The sequence below is a fragment of the Peromyscus leucopus genome, chromosome 23 (assembly GCF_004664715.2).
Source record: "Peromyscus leucopus breed LL Stock chromosome 23, UCI_PerLeu_2.1, whole genome shotgun sequence".
Taxonomy (NCBI): Eukaryota; Metazoa; Chordata; class Mammalia; order Rodentia; family Cricetidae; genus Peromyscus; species Peromyscus leucopus.
In genome coordinates, this window is record NC_051082.1 from 394,678 (window position 1) to 408,876 (window position 14,199).

Here is a 14,199-nt window from a genome sequence, read left to right on the forward strand (position 1 = left end):
AGCCGCTAAGGGTTCTGAGTTTCCTAGGCTGGCCCTGAACTCAAGAGCTCCAGTTATTCTCCTACCCAGTGTCCCAAGTAGTTGGACCACAAGCATCACCACTGCAGTTGTTGATCTCTAGAACTGCACATGGGGCCCAGATCCCTAGTTCTCCATCACAGCCAAGCAGGGTGGGAAGTGTCAAGCTAGAGCTGTGCTGTGAATTGTATTACTGGTATCAGTCATGGGAGCATCAGTTACTTTTGTCAATGTCCTAATCTGAGGGCAAGTGTAGGAACAATGTCTACACACCCATGTTCAAAGCAGCATCAGAAGCCGGATAGTGGTGGCACACACCTTTAATCCCAGCACTCGGGAGGCAGAGCCAGGAGGATCTCTGTGAGTTTGAGGCCAGTCAGACATCTACAGAGCAAGATCCAGAACAGACACCAAAACAACACAAAGAAACCCTGTCTTGAAAACAATAAACAACAAAAAGTAGCATCAGAGTCACCAACTCTTTTGTTGTTGTTGTTGTTGTTGTTATTGTTGTTTTGATTTTTTTTTTTTATTTTTGAGAAAGGTTTTCTCTGTGTTGCAGCTCTGGCTGTCCTAGAACTCACCTTGTACACCAGGCTGGTCTCAAACTCACAAAGATCCGCCTGCCTCTGCCTCCCAAGTGCTGGGATTAAAAATGATGGAGAGGCCCTTTGACAGAGGAATAAACAGAATGTGGTGTATATACACTTTGGAACGTTTAGCCTCAAAAAGGCAGGGAATTCTGACATGTTGAATTCTGACATGGATGAATCTTGAATGTAACAAAATACCACACACTATATCACATATACAACAGAAATTTACATCTGCTTTGGAGGTTCAAAGTCCAAGATCTTTTGGGATTTTTCCAAGCACTGTTTCTGAAATGGTGTTGATATGTGCCTAGAAAAGGAAGAGGAAGGCTGTCTTCACTTAGCCAGAGAGCAAGAGGAAAATTCTGTGAAGCTTCTTTTAAAAGAGCATTAATCTGTTCTTTGTTAGATTTAAGCACTTCCATAAAGAACCTCTCAATACTATAACAAAGATGAAGTATCAACACAAATTTTGTAGAGGACATTCAAACCATGGCAAAATGCAATTAGTTACTTCCCTCATTGCTGTGACCGAATACCCAACAAGGAACTTAAGAGAGGAAGGATTTACTTCAGCATGGCATGGCAGCAGAAGCATGAGACATCTGGGTACACTGAGCCAAAGGAGATGAATACTGGTGCTCAGTTCATTTTCTCCCTTCCATTCAGTCTGGGACCCCAGTCCATGGGAATGGCACTGCTCAATTTTGAGGATGAACTTCCCTCCTCAGCTAACCGATTTATTTGTTTGTTTGTTTGTTTGTGTATGGGTATTATGCCTGCATATATGTCCAGAAGAGGGCCAACCGATTTATTTGTTTGTTTATTTATATGTGTGTGGGTGTTTTGCCTGCATGTATATCCAGAAGAGGGCATCAGATTCCCTGGAACTGGCATTACGTGCTCTCCAGCCCCAGTGGTTAAAACCCTTTTTGAAGACATCCTCATATACACACCAGGTATATTTCCATGGTGATTCTAGGTCCCATTAAGCTGATGATCGAAATTAACCGACACTAGTTATTATGATAGATGAATAAGCCAGTCCTAAGAATAGTGTCAACAGATCCAATACAGTATGTAGACTCACAATCAAGACATTACAGGGATGGTGGTTACTGGACTAGAAGAAATGAGGAGCTGGGGTTTAATAGGAACAGTTCTGCTTTAAGATGAAAAATAACTAGAAATGAATGCTGGTGATGTTTGCATAGCACCATGATTGTAATTAATGCTGCAGAACCATACACTTAAATGTTAAGCATTGTACGAACTTTGGCACAACATAAAAGAACTTAAAGAGATCTCGCTATGCATTTCTCTCCAAGCAACAGTAACTGTTCAGAGAAATCACAACCATCATAGAAGCAGCTATATCACTGTTTATTGACCTTTACTTTATTTACAGTGACAACTAAGATTATCTACTGTCTGAGTCTGGTGTTGTCTCTCTAAACACGAGATGCTGACACTAACACATTTCCTCCCTCTGTAATTTTAAGGCATCTTGAATCACATAATTTAGTCAGGTGATGTCCTGAATGATGGATTCGGATCTCTCCTGCTGGTGGGTGGATTCCCCCATATCTCATCCACGGTGTATCTGACATCACTTCCCCAGAGAGGCCAGGTAGGCATACCAGAACAGAGCTGCCATGTTGGCAAAGAGCACCCGGAACTGCCAAAAGAACAATCATCAGGCCATGTGAGTGGGAATCCTGACCACGGCCTCACACATCAGTCGCCCAAGATGAAATTCATTCCTCCAATTGTTTGCTGCTTGGTCTATCTTACTTCCCCAATATTGAATGTCCGAGCCTTTAGTTTGTAACAAGGTTTGGTAGGACCCAGCAGAAGTAGGAGTACAAATAAATCATCCTCTCCAAACAATGTTCTTGCTATGACTTGGCCTCAGCCCAGCACACCACTGCCCCAATACCTAATCGCCTGGATTTACCCCACCTGAAAGCACCTTCAGTCAGTGCTGTCTCTTCCAGGCAGACAGTTCTGTGACAGTAACAATCTAAGTCTTTGGCACTGAGGCACAAAGTAGTGATTAACAATACTTGCTACATAACTTCCCTTCCCCTTAAGTATTCCTTTGCAACTATCTACAATTAGAACCTTAACCCTAACCTCATAGCCCTGCTTGGAAGCAGTTTTCTGGCCTATTCATTCCTCAACCCACCAATCCCTCTATAACTCTCCAGGATGCCTTAGGGTCTGTGGCCCTCATGTACTACACTGGGAAGGTCTGTCTTCCCTATCTCCTTGGGCTCTGAGCATAGGTGTTAGTACTAGGAGCAAAACTGTCCCAGGCCCATAACTAAGAGGGTTTGGTCTCTACCCAGAAATTTGTACTTACTTCCTAACACCAAATCACCTTTTTCTGCTCAGACCCAGAGAAGCCAAGCAGTCTTGCCCATTCATGTTAGCTCTCTGTAGTCACAAAGGGCTTCTACCTCTGCACTCATCCAGGAGAACCCATTATCTCCACTGTCTAAGATGGCTACAGAAGACCCTCTTTGTGGACCTGAATGTCCACTCATCCCAGAGACAGTCATATCTGTATACAACATAGTCTTGTAAACACGACACTCTTTCTCTGACCTCAAGACCTCTCTATCACCCTGGCTTCCTGACCATTTCTTCCCATCTTCAAACATCTCAGGAACATTTTCTAGACTTGTGATTTGTTCTCCTTCCCTTCCCAGGCTGGCCTGGATTTCCTGGTCCTCCTGCCTCTGCCACCAGAGTGAAGGATGGCAGGCACTAGCATGCCTGGCTTGAGTTGTGGGTTGTGTGTTTCCTACTCACTCTTCAAAGCAATCTAGCTTTAGCCCCTAATCCGTCGCAGTATGGTTCTTAGGAAGATCACTGATAAGGTTACTTCAAACCAGACACCTATTGGGTTTTTTTTGTTTCTTGGTTTTGTTTTGTTTTTGGCTTTAATTTCCTATTATTTCTTCTAGGGTTGACTAGCCCTTTGTTATATCCTAAATGTCTGCTGGTTTTCTCCTACTTTATGGTCTGTGTGATGTATGTATGCATATACAAATGTGGGTAGTCTGTGTATGTGCATGCTAAGTAATACACATGTAAATATTTATGAAGTAAGCATGGTGGGTGCTGTATTTACATATATGATATAAAGTGAGGCCTAGGTGTGTATGGACTAGTGTGTATAGTATGCTCTCTCATTTATTCATTCTCTCTCCCCTCCCTGTGTATGTGTGCATAATGTGGTGGTGGTCTGTGTGTAGTGTGGTCTACACAGTATGTATGTTTGTAGTATATACAGTGTATGTGTGTGCACACTGGCCAACCTCCCTCTTCTACCCAATGGGAGTCCTTTGTTGATCCTACTCTGCTCCTCCTTCTTCAGTGGGCCCTATTGTGAGCTCCCTGTAGGAAAGATACTTAATGGAGCACAGAAGAGGGTTAAGTTCCTGGCACAGACTGAGGCTGCTGCCCATGATAGACCTATTTGGAAGGATGGTGCTGTTGGCAACTTGGGTATCATAAGGACCCTACCTTTTCCTTCTCCAGTGTGCACAGACCTAGCTCCTAGGTTTGGAACTTGGCAGAGGTACCTAGTACCAATTCTTGGAAGAACCCTGATGGTTTCTTCCACAGGACAGAACCAGACCTAGAGCCAGAGGAAGAACGCCCTTGGGGAAGGAAAAGTCTACATCTCTGACAGCCCTTCTCCCCTAGGAGAAGCCTGCCACTCATTGTGTAGACTTACTGGGACTGTGAGCCCTTCCAGTTGCAGGGAGGTCTTAGGAAAACACAGAGGATGAGCCTAGCACCAGGACAGCTGGTCCACAGTAACTTAAAGCAGTGCACAATGATAACATCTGCAGAACACTAAACCAGCTGGGCAATGGTGGTGGCACAGGCCTTTAATCCCAACACTTGAGAGACAGAGACAGGTGGATCTCTGTGAGTTCGAGGCCAGCCTGGTCTACAAAGCAAGTTCCAGGACAGTGAAGCCTACACAGAGAAACCCTGTCTCAAAAACCAAAAAGAAACAAGCAAACAAAAAAAAAATAACAAAACAAAAAAACCAAAACACATGACCACTCTTCTCCTTTGCTCTCCACTGTTCAGTGGTCAGGTTCACCCATCCTTCAGCAGGCAGTTTCCACAGAAAGCACTGAAATTCTCCCAGTTACCCACAAGGGGCTTTTCTTTGACCAGTCATCCCCTTGAAGACTTGTTTATGCCAAGGTCTTCCCTACTTACCTGCTTCACTGCATGTTGCCTGCTGCCCAGTATCTGCCTGTTCAGCTGCTCCTCCTGAGCCCAAGCAACTCAGACTGTTTCAGTCACTAGAAAACACTAGAATTTGCTCAACGAGGATGAAACAGCTGCACAGGAGTCCCTGTGTAGTTTTGCAGCTATGAATCCAGAGCTCATGGACAATGACCAGGGGTGGACCAGAACTCCAGAAACGGGTGAAAACGTGGCCTGAGAGTACTACCACTTGTTAGAAAAAATGACAAAGACCTTTAGTGAAGACAAGGCAAGTCTCACCTGCAGGGGCACATAGTTGATGTTAATGAACTGCAAGGGCGTCCACATCCTCCAGTTCATTTGCAGTGCAGGCCAGAAGCCACTCCTCATCTTGGCAGCAAAGGCACTGACATCCTTCCCCTGCCAGGAAGAGAAGGGGAGCTGTGAGCAGTCCCTCCATCAATAGCAACTGTAATGTGGTGCCTTGACCTTGACAGTGATTTGTAAAACCTGTTTATGTTTTAAAGCACACCTGCATTTACTACCCTGCAGCTAAGAGAAGTCAACTATCCAGGTGGAAAATCTTCAGTGACAGCACCTCAGTGGCAAGTTGCCTCTCACACCGGGTTGTGTCTGCCCCCATTAATTCCTTATAGCAATATGATGATGACTTGTGCTGTGGCCGGACTAAGGGCTCAGTTATCAATACTTCCCACATTAACTGCCAAAGATGATTAATTTCCAGTCAAAATTCATCAATTTTTAAAAGATGACCCCCACTAAATGTTATCTGGAAGAATGAATGTATTAAGAGTAACCACACTGGCTGGACAGTGGTGGAACACGCCTTTAATCCTAGCACTCAGGAGGCAGAGGCAGGCAGATCTCTGAGTTCTATGTTCCAAGGCCAGTCTGGTCTACAGAGCAAGTTCTAGGACAGCCAAGAAAAAGAGTAACCGCATTAAAAACAATAGAAGCACCTACCTTCCCACAGTTATTTTTTAAAAATACTGTAAAATTATGGTAATTAAGACAATCTGTAAGCAATAGTCAAAAAATAAACAAAATGAAAATAATACAATAACCAAGACAACATGCGATGAAAGTGAAAATCCAGTAAAAGAACCTAGTCTAGGCTGTACGTATAGAAGTAAGAACATGACAAAATTATCTTGAAATACTGGGGATTTCAGGAAGCGGGAGACAATATACAATGTAAGTGGAAAAAACGGAAACAGAAGTCTACTTCCTGTAAAAACAAAAAACAAAAAACAAAACCAAAAAGACAGAAGAGGAAAAGTATAGATAATTTTTCTTGGAGTCTTATCAAGATTTATCAAACAGGGGCTAGAGTGCTGAGAGCCAGGCCAGCTGGCTTTCCCTGAGGCCCTGAAGTATTGAGATGGAAAACATGGAATAAGCTCAGGAGACCCAGTGATGGACTGGCGGGGGAGGGGCAGGGCCTTAGGGAGCTGCGGTTCTGGATCCTGAGAAACTAACTCTTTGCACCTAAAGGGGCTATGGTTGTCAGTCTCAAGGCTGTTGTGTGCTCTGTCTGTGACACTCTGTCCCATTTCCCCCTGAAACCTCTATATAAGCTACTGTACCTCTTAATACACTCGGTTGCATGAGCCACCAGCTTATGAAGGACCTCCTGGTCCCAATTTTCCTATCTTCTTTATTTTCTCGTCCCTCATCCCCCCAACCCCGACTTAGGACCTGTTACATAAGAACAACCTGCTGGTCCAGGTCACTGAAGAAACGGCCCAATGGTTAAGAGCACAGCTTCTCTTCCAGAGAACCCAGGGTTGATTTCCAGCACCCACATAGAGGCTCACAACTGTCTGTAACTCCTGTTCCAAGGAATCCAGTGTCCTCTTCTGGCTTTCATGGGCACCAAGCAAGCATATGCAGCACAGACATACATCCATACATATAAAATACAAACAAGAACTAAAAAAAAAAAAATGTACCACACAATCACTAGAAAGTATTAAGAATATGTGTATCATCTTCCTATCAGAAAATCCAAAGGGAAAAGAATACCAGAGTTGAATACAAAGTTTTAAAACTTCTGTGTAGAAATACACATACATACACACACACACACACACACACACACACACACACACACACTTTATTTATACAAGTTTACATTTTACCTTTATATAGACATCTTAACTAATATGAAAGTTTGAAACACCTAAAAAAATGGGAAACTGATTTGCTACTTATATTTGTAAAAAAGGACTGTTACTCTTCATATATCCCAATACACAAATCAGTGTAAGAAAAATGGCAATCTTCCTTTCTCAGCCTCCTGAGTATGGCAATTACAGGCATAAGCCACCAAGCTTGGTATAGAATCATATTAGTATATAAAACATATAAGTAATAAACAAAAACAACTCTACTAAAAGTTATCAAAATATTTGGAAACCAATTCTATGATAGCGTAGTTAGTATACATCCCTCTTTGACAAGAGATGTGGTGACAAGACCTAAGGGCAGCTCCACGACATATGTAACAACTGCCACATGGATTATGAGGCTTATGACTTCTAGGGACAAACAGGCACTATTAACATTCCTGTGGTCTGTTTCCTAGGTTCACAAGGGAAAATAAAAAACATGAAAACAGAAGTTGAAAAATAGCAAGATGGCTCGGCAGGCAATGGTGCTTGCTGTTACGCCTGATGACCTGAGTTCAATCCCTGAGACTCACGTAGTGGAAGGAAAGACTCCTCTGATCTCTACACACATCCTTTGGTATGTACATGCCCATACACATACACACACAGAGAAATCAAGGAAACAGTATTTGCTGGACACAACAGCACTATTGTACACATCAACTCAAAGCAGCTTTGACAGCATGCATAAGACCCAAACTCTCTCAAGCCAAGAAATCCCAGTATGGATACGGGAGAGGTTCATCAAGTCCTACCCCTAGCTGAGGAGCTACTGGAAATTACTGGCTGCTAGGAAGGGAAAGCCAGTTTTTGTTTTGTTTTTTTCTTCAGGGATGTGGCCCTTGAGAGGCCTATACCCATGCACTTACAGGAAACACTAAGTGAACACACATGAAGTTGGTTAGGAAAAGTAGTATGGAGAGAGGGGTCATTTTGATCAAAACACATTGAGGCCCACCCTAGGAAGCAAGGCTACCTGTTAACTGGAGATACAGCAAGTGCAGAACAAACACCCACCTCCAACAAGTTCATGATGAGGAAGAACAGCAGCAGAAAGGTTGGTGCAAAGAGCAGGCGATCCAGCAGGAGCCTCTTGACAATGGCCAAAGGAACCTCAGGAGGGATCCAGTACTCCATTAAGAGGTAGAAATAGTGACTCAGTGGACCTGTGACAAAGAACCTGGAGCACCACAGGGGTTTGAGCTGGACTGCAGTTCTTTTTACATTTCCTTCTTTGGTCTAGCCTCACACCAAGATTCACCTCAGAGCCTAAGCCTCTCTTTTCTTCCCCAAAAGTATTTACTGACCACACAAATTTGTATAGACCTTTTTCAGTCAGTTTCAGGCAGCCTTTTTGCCTGAAAAAACTGAAGTTACTTTGCCAGTTCCTGTAGTTGATCAGTTGGCAGAGCCATAATAATGGTCCTGGCTAAGATATATGTCCATCTGACTCCTCTGTGTTCCAGGCCATTATGCTATCTGTTCATATCTATGCCTTCATGCCTTACAGACTCTGAGAAGTAAATAGACATAACCCAGCTTGGCCAAGTGTGAGCCAAGCCCAGAAGTGAGTTTCACGAAGCACAGTAATGCAGGGAGGGGCAGGAACCAGGGTCTTTCAATTCCAACAACCAAAGTCTGTAAAGGTTTTCAGTTGGACTTTCCTGCACCACTGTGAGCTAGAGTAGGGCAAACAACTGAAGTCTTTGGGAGACTAAGACCATATGAGAGGGTTAAGGTGCCTTAGCTGATCTGGTTACTTGACAAAGTACGGGAGATATGGTTTTGTAAACATTACAGTAAATGACTCAAATTATTCTTGGAAGCTTTTGTGGGGTTAGGACTGAATCTCAGTTGGTAGAGTACTTCCCAAGCATGCCAAGAAACCCTGGGTTTGATTCCTAGCACTGCAAAAAACAAACAAGAACCAGGTGTGGTAGTGTACACCTATAATCCCAGCACTCAGGAGGTAGAGGCAAGTAGATCAGAAGTTCAAGGAATATATGATACAGCCTCAGTCTCTTTCTTTCGTGTACACACACACACACACACACACACACACACACACACAGAGTCTTTCTGATTATTTATTTTATTTATGTATTTATTTCTGCTTACAACAGGGTCTCACTGTGTAGCTCTAGCGGACCTGAAACTCACTATGTAGACAAGGTGGGCCTTTCAAAGTACTGGGATCACAAACGTACTATCATGCCTAGCTAAATGATGACGATAAGTGATATCTAAGTGGCAACATACATGAAGCCATGGGTTTAATCCTAATGCTACACACACACACACAAAAAAAAGGTTTTGTTCTGTTTTTAATTGATCCAATTGGAAAGACTTTCAAATCATCTAGCCATCTTATTAGTGTTTGCCAAAGAGCCCAGGAAGGATATTGTTTTAAAGGCAGATCTCCCTATACAGCAAGAGCAGGTCTTGAACTTGTGACAATCCCACTGCCTCTGCTTCCACAGGGCTAAGCTACAAGCCTGTGTCATCACATCCAGCCTCTGGTGCTTCTTTTTTGTTTTGTTTTGTTTCATTTGAGACAGGGTCTCAGTATATAGTTCTTGCTGTCCTAGAACTCACTATGTAGACCAGGATAGCCTCAAACTCACAGAAATCCACCTGCCTTTGCCTCCCAAGTGCTGGAATTAAAGGAATGTGCCACTATGTCTAGTTCTCTGAAGCTGCTTCTTCTTCTTCTTCTTCTTCTTCTTCTTCTTCTTCTTCTTCTTCTTCTTCTTTCTTCTTCTTCTTCTTCTCTTCTCCTCCTCCTCCTCCTCCTCCTCCTCCTCCTCCTCCTCCTCCTTCTTCTTGGTTTTTTGAGACAGGGTTTCTCTGTGGAGTTTTGGTGCCTGTCCTGGATCTCACTCTGTAGACCAGCTGGTCTCAACTCACAGAGATCTGGCTTTGCCTCCTGAAGCTGGAATTAAAGGTGTGTGCCCCCACCACCCTGCCTGAAGCTTCTTAAAGAATTAGTTGTTTTTTTTTCTTAAGATGGGAATGGACGGTGGGCTGGGGGGAAGAGGGGCGGCGCGGGAGTGGGGAGAACAAGGGAATCCATGGCTGATATGTAAAATTAAATTAAATTATAAAATTTTAAAAAAGTTTTTTGAAAGATTTATTTATTTATTTACTATGTATACAGTATTCTGCCTACATGTATGCTTGTATGCCAGAAGGCACGGGATCTCATTATAGATGGTTGTGAGCCACCATGTGGTTGCTGGGAATTGAACTTGGGACCTCTGGAAGAGCATCCAGTGCTCTTAACCTCTGAGCCATCTCTCTAGCTCCAAGAATTAGTTTTTCTTTTTTCTTTTTTTTTTTTAATTTTATTTTCGTGTGTGTGTGTGTGTGTGGTGTGTGTGGTGTGGGTGTGGCGTGCGCGCGCGCGCGCGCACATGAATGTTTTGCTTACAGGTTTGTCTGTGCACCATATAATGTGTCTAGTACTTTATGAGGTCAGAAGAGGTCATCAGATCCCTTGGAACTGGAGTTAAAGATGTCTGTGAACTGCTACATGGATGCTGGGAATCAAACCTGGGTTTTCTACAAGAGCAATCATTACTCTTAATAGCTGAGACATTAACAGCTGAGTCATCTCTCCAGCCCCAGAATTAGATTTCCAAACCAAAGTATTCCAAAGCCTTGATGCTGCCAGCCAGCTCTGCTGTGTTCAGTCTGCAGAGGTGAGTCAGCTCTCAGTGACACTTACCCATAAACTAAATATCGGAGAGGTCCACTGACATCTAGACTTTGAAGGTCTTTTTTCTGTTTCTTCTCAATCATCTGGGCCAGAAGGTTCCCAATGGCTGACAAAATGCCACTGTGGAGGAAGAGGCAATCAGAAATGAGTAACAGACACAAAGGCTTGCCTTTCCTGCTTAGCAATAGCAGAGCTGCTATGGATCTTGCTATGGATGGTGGGATGAGTCCTTATTAAAGCAGCTTGCAGGTAAAGCCCTTGAAGGTAGAAATAGTACAGCCTAAAACCAAAACACAAGCATGCATAGTGAGAGTTCCACCTGCTGGACTGCATGCTTTCAACATCCCACTGCTGCTTCATTGAAGGCTTGGGTGTAAAAGGCAATAGGAAGGATGCTTATGAGGATGCTTCTGTAGTTGACTGTGGGCTGTACACATCTGTATGAGCTGACATCTGTATGTGATATTATATTGTAGTTTTTAAAAATGTTTGAAATGGGGCAGAAGTCATCAGGGATTTTTCTTTCTTTCTTTTGTGTGTGTGGGGGGGGGTCCAAAAAAAGTCAGAAAACCTACTGGACAAATTCTAAAAGAGCTATAACACTTCTGTAGTATTTCTGTGCAAATTTACACTCCTGAAGTAAAATTCCTGGTAAAAAGACAAGGTCAGTTGCTTCTTACGGTCGAGTCCTGTCTTAGTCTCTTTTCATGTTGCTGTGATGAAATGCCTGACAAAAGCAACTCAAGAGAGCGGTTATTTCAGCTCACAGTTAAAGGGACGGCCCGTCACGGCAGCCAATCACAACAGCCAATCAGAGCATCTGGATCCAGCCACCCACAATCAAGAAACAGAGAGAATGAGCCGAGTCTTGTGGTGCACACCTTTGATTCTTTAATTCCAGCATCCAGGAGGCAGAGGCAGGTGGATGTCTGTGAGTTCTAGGCCAGCCTGGTCTACAGAGTAGTTCCAGGACAGCCAGGTCTACACAGAGAAACCCTGTCTCAAAAAAAACAAAGAGAAAGAGAGAGACAGAGAAAATATATGCTGCTCAGTTAGCGACAGTCAAGGATCCTAACCAGGAATGGTGCCACCCATAGTGGGCAGATCTACCCTCCTCAATTAAGGAAATCAAGATAATCCCTTACGCGCAGCGCAGACCTAAAGGCCCATCTCCCGGGTGGTTCTAAATTTTATCAAGTTGACAACTGGCATTAACCATCACAGGTCTGTAAACTGTCTTCTAAAAACTATAAAATCTCAAATTGTTAGTATGGATCATAAGGACCCTCTTGACCTGACCCTTGGTCACCTCCTCCCATCTCCTCTCCCTTTTCATTTCCTCCACCTGCATAGTTCTTCTCTTCACCCCTCCAATCATGCCCTGCGCTCCTCCCTCAGAACTTCTGCACTCTACTGCACCCTGTGAACTACTGCTTCTCTTCTGTGTGCTTCTGATCGATGTCTACAACTTCCCCAACTGCTTCAGGTTACATATTTATCTGACTTTTTTTTTTTTGTCTAGTTCTCAGCTCCGTGAGAAAAAAAGGTCCACGTACCTATTTCAACCACAGCTATATGTCCATCACACAGGAGGCACTCGGTACATACTTAGAAAAGGCTAAATTAATAGAGTGCAAACCTATAAAATTCTCTAATAAAAATTAACAGAAACAGGAATATTTCATTAAGAAACTGAACGATGTAGATCAAAGTGCAAAGCTCACCAGCAACAGGGCTTACTACTCAGGGTTGGAACGGTATCTCTGGTTCCCTGGTCTTCACAACATTCAGACTGCAAGGGCTATTGCATTCACTGGCTAAGTAGAACTTTGGACTCACCTTGATGCAGGACTTTGCCTCTGGCACCCACATTCCTCCACAGCAGTGGTTTTCAGCCTTCCTAGTGCTGCGACCCTTGAATACAGTTCCTCAGGTGGTGACTCCCAACCATAAAATTATTTTCATTGCTACTTCATAACTGTAATTTCGCTACTGTTATGAATAGTAATGTAAATAACTGATATAACTATGAAAGGGTCGTTCGACCCCCACGGGGTCACAGCCCACAGGTTGAGAACCGCTGCCACACAGGCTGTACTTGTGCAGCTTGAGCTGCTGGAGCCCCTTCCCCTGTCGGCGCCCGTCCTTTCCACTCCTCTTCCCTGCAGGAACCCACCTGCTGACTGCTTTGGTGAACACCGGATAGAGCTTTAGGAGCAGCAAGTATTGGGCGAGCGCTCGCCGCGGGAGCGACCCGAGCTGGGATTCCGCCCGCAGTCTTGACACGGCAGGTGCCATCGCCGTCCCAGCTCTGAGTTGCCCCGGGCGCCCACCCAACAGCTGGTCAGTCAGGCACCCGGCCCGGGACTTCGGGCACAGGGCGGGGACGGCCTGACATTTCCTGCCCTACCAAGGCCCTCAGCGCGCCGGGCTGCCCCCGCCGCGCGCGCGGCTCACGACCGCGTATTTTCCCCCGGTCCCTGCGACCCACCCTCCGCACTCTGGGGCGGATTGGCGAGCCGAGGGGCGGGGCGGGGCGGGGCGGGGCGGGGCGCCCCGTGCCACGTCTGTCCGACGCCTGAGCGCCACGCCTTCTCATTGGCCGGAACTTTGATCTCGCGAGAGTAGGTGGGAGCGCGCCAAATTCTCCCCGGACCGTCAGGAAACTTGTGAGCTGCGCGATGGTCCTCAGGAACTCTGGACGTAGGCACGCCGAACCGGGCGCGGACGGCGAAGGCAGCCGGTGAGAGCCGGCGTCCTGCTGCGAAGGCACTGGCAGTAGCTGCGGCCGGAGCCAGCTTGGGCGGGTGCCGTGTCGGGTGGAGCGGCGGGCCGGGCGCGCGGCGGGGAGGACCCGGCGGGCTCCCGCCTTCACCTTGTGTAGTTTTATTGAGACGCTAACTCGCTCCGTAGCTCAGGCTACGCATTCTCTAGACGTATTTGTGCCTGTTGTGTGGCTTTACTAGGAGAGAACAACTATTCTCATCAAAGAGGGAACAGGCGAACCATAGAAAGATTCTGTCTAGTCCAGCTTGGCGAAGTAAATCAGTTTATTGGGATTGCTCATAGAGTCATGTTTCTCATGGGCACCTGCACCACCAAAAGTCCCAACTCTCATGCATCATATTAGAGTATGATGACAAAAGAAACAGATGTGCATATCTTATGCTGTGATTGGTAACACTGCCTAGTGGCAGAAACAGTTGGCTGTGCTGTATGACAGTGTATCAGAATGGGAGCCCTAGTTGAGCGGAAACCCTTCAAGAGCTGAGTAGTGATATGTTTTCCTAGCATATGTGAAGCCCTGGGTTTGATGTACAGCACCTCCATCGCAGCTGTGGTAATTGACTTGGACCAGCAGGTAGTTGTGCAGTGACAGGTTCCTGAGAGAGAGATGACCAGGGGATGAGAAGATAAGAACGTTCAGGATCAAGAGGTC

General features: G+C 45.1%; 2 protein-coding genes and 1 non-coding gene across 4 annotated transcripts in view; 1 reads left to right on the forward strand and 2 right to left on the reverse strand.

The window, feature by feature from the left end:
* Nucleotides 1-1,973: 1,973 nt before the first annotated feature.
* Pxmp2 (peroxisomal membrane protein 2) lies at nt 1,974-13,244 on the reverse strand. 2 transcript variants are annotated; one of them, XM_028857004.2, is made up of 5 exons: nt 12,937-13,244; nt 10,770-10,880; nt 8,060-8,222; nt 5,151-5,270; nt 1,974-2,289 (listed from the first exon to the last, which is right to left on the reverse strand). In XM_028857004.2, the coding sequence occupies exons 1-5, from the start codon at nt 13,056-13,058 to the stop codon at nt 2,221-2,223; spliced, it is 585 nt and encodes a 194-aa protein (XP_028712837.1). In that variant the 5' UTR covers nt 13,059-13,244; the 3' UTR covers nt 1,974-2,220. The 2 variants fall into 2 exon arrangements, with proteins under 2 accessions (XP_028712837.1, XP_028712838.1); XM_028857005.2 differs by lacking the exon at nt 12,937-13,244 and adding an exon at nt 11,080-11,629.
* Nucleotides 11,307-11,365, reverse strand: LOC114682926. The gene has a single exon (XR_003733101.1). It is a non-coding gene; the product is annotated as a U7 small nuclear RNA (small nuclear RNA).
* A 148-nt stretch (nt 13,245-13,392) lies between the features above and the next one.
* Nucleotides 13,393-14,199, forward strand: part of Pole (DNA polymerase epsilon, catalytic subunit) — a 53,912-nt gene continuing 53,105 nt past the window's right edge. The window contains exon 1 of the mRNA XM_028857029.2: nt 13,393-13,503. Within this exon, the coding sequence (XP_028712862.1) occupies nt 13,442-13,503 (62 nt within the window). The 5' untranslated portion in view covers nt 13,393-13,441. The remainder of the gene's footprint in view (nt 13,504-14,199) is intronic.

Bases quoted from the DNA above. Each gene is read 5' to 3' on its own strand.
- Pxmp2 (XM_028857004.2), bottom strand. From the start codon at position 13,058: ATGGCACCTGCCGTGTCAAGACTGCGGGCGGAATCCCAGCTCGGGTCG. The intron at 5,271-8,059 runs GTGGGTGTTTGT...TCTTCCTGGCAG, and splicing joins TCATCATGAACTTGTTGGAG to GGGAAGGATGTCAGTGCCTT. The intron at 2,290-5,150 runs GTGAGACTTGCC...TTCTTTTGGCAG, and splicing joins TCAACTATGTGCCCCTGCAG to TTCCGGGTGCTCTTTGCCAA.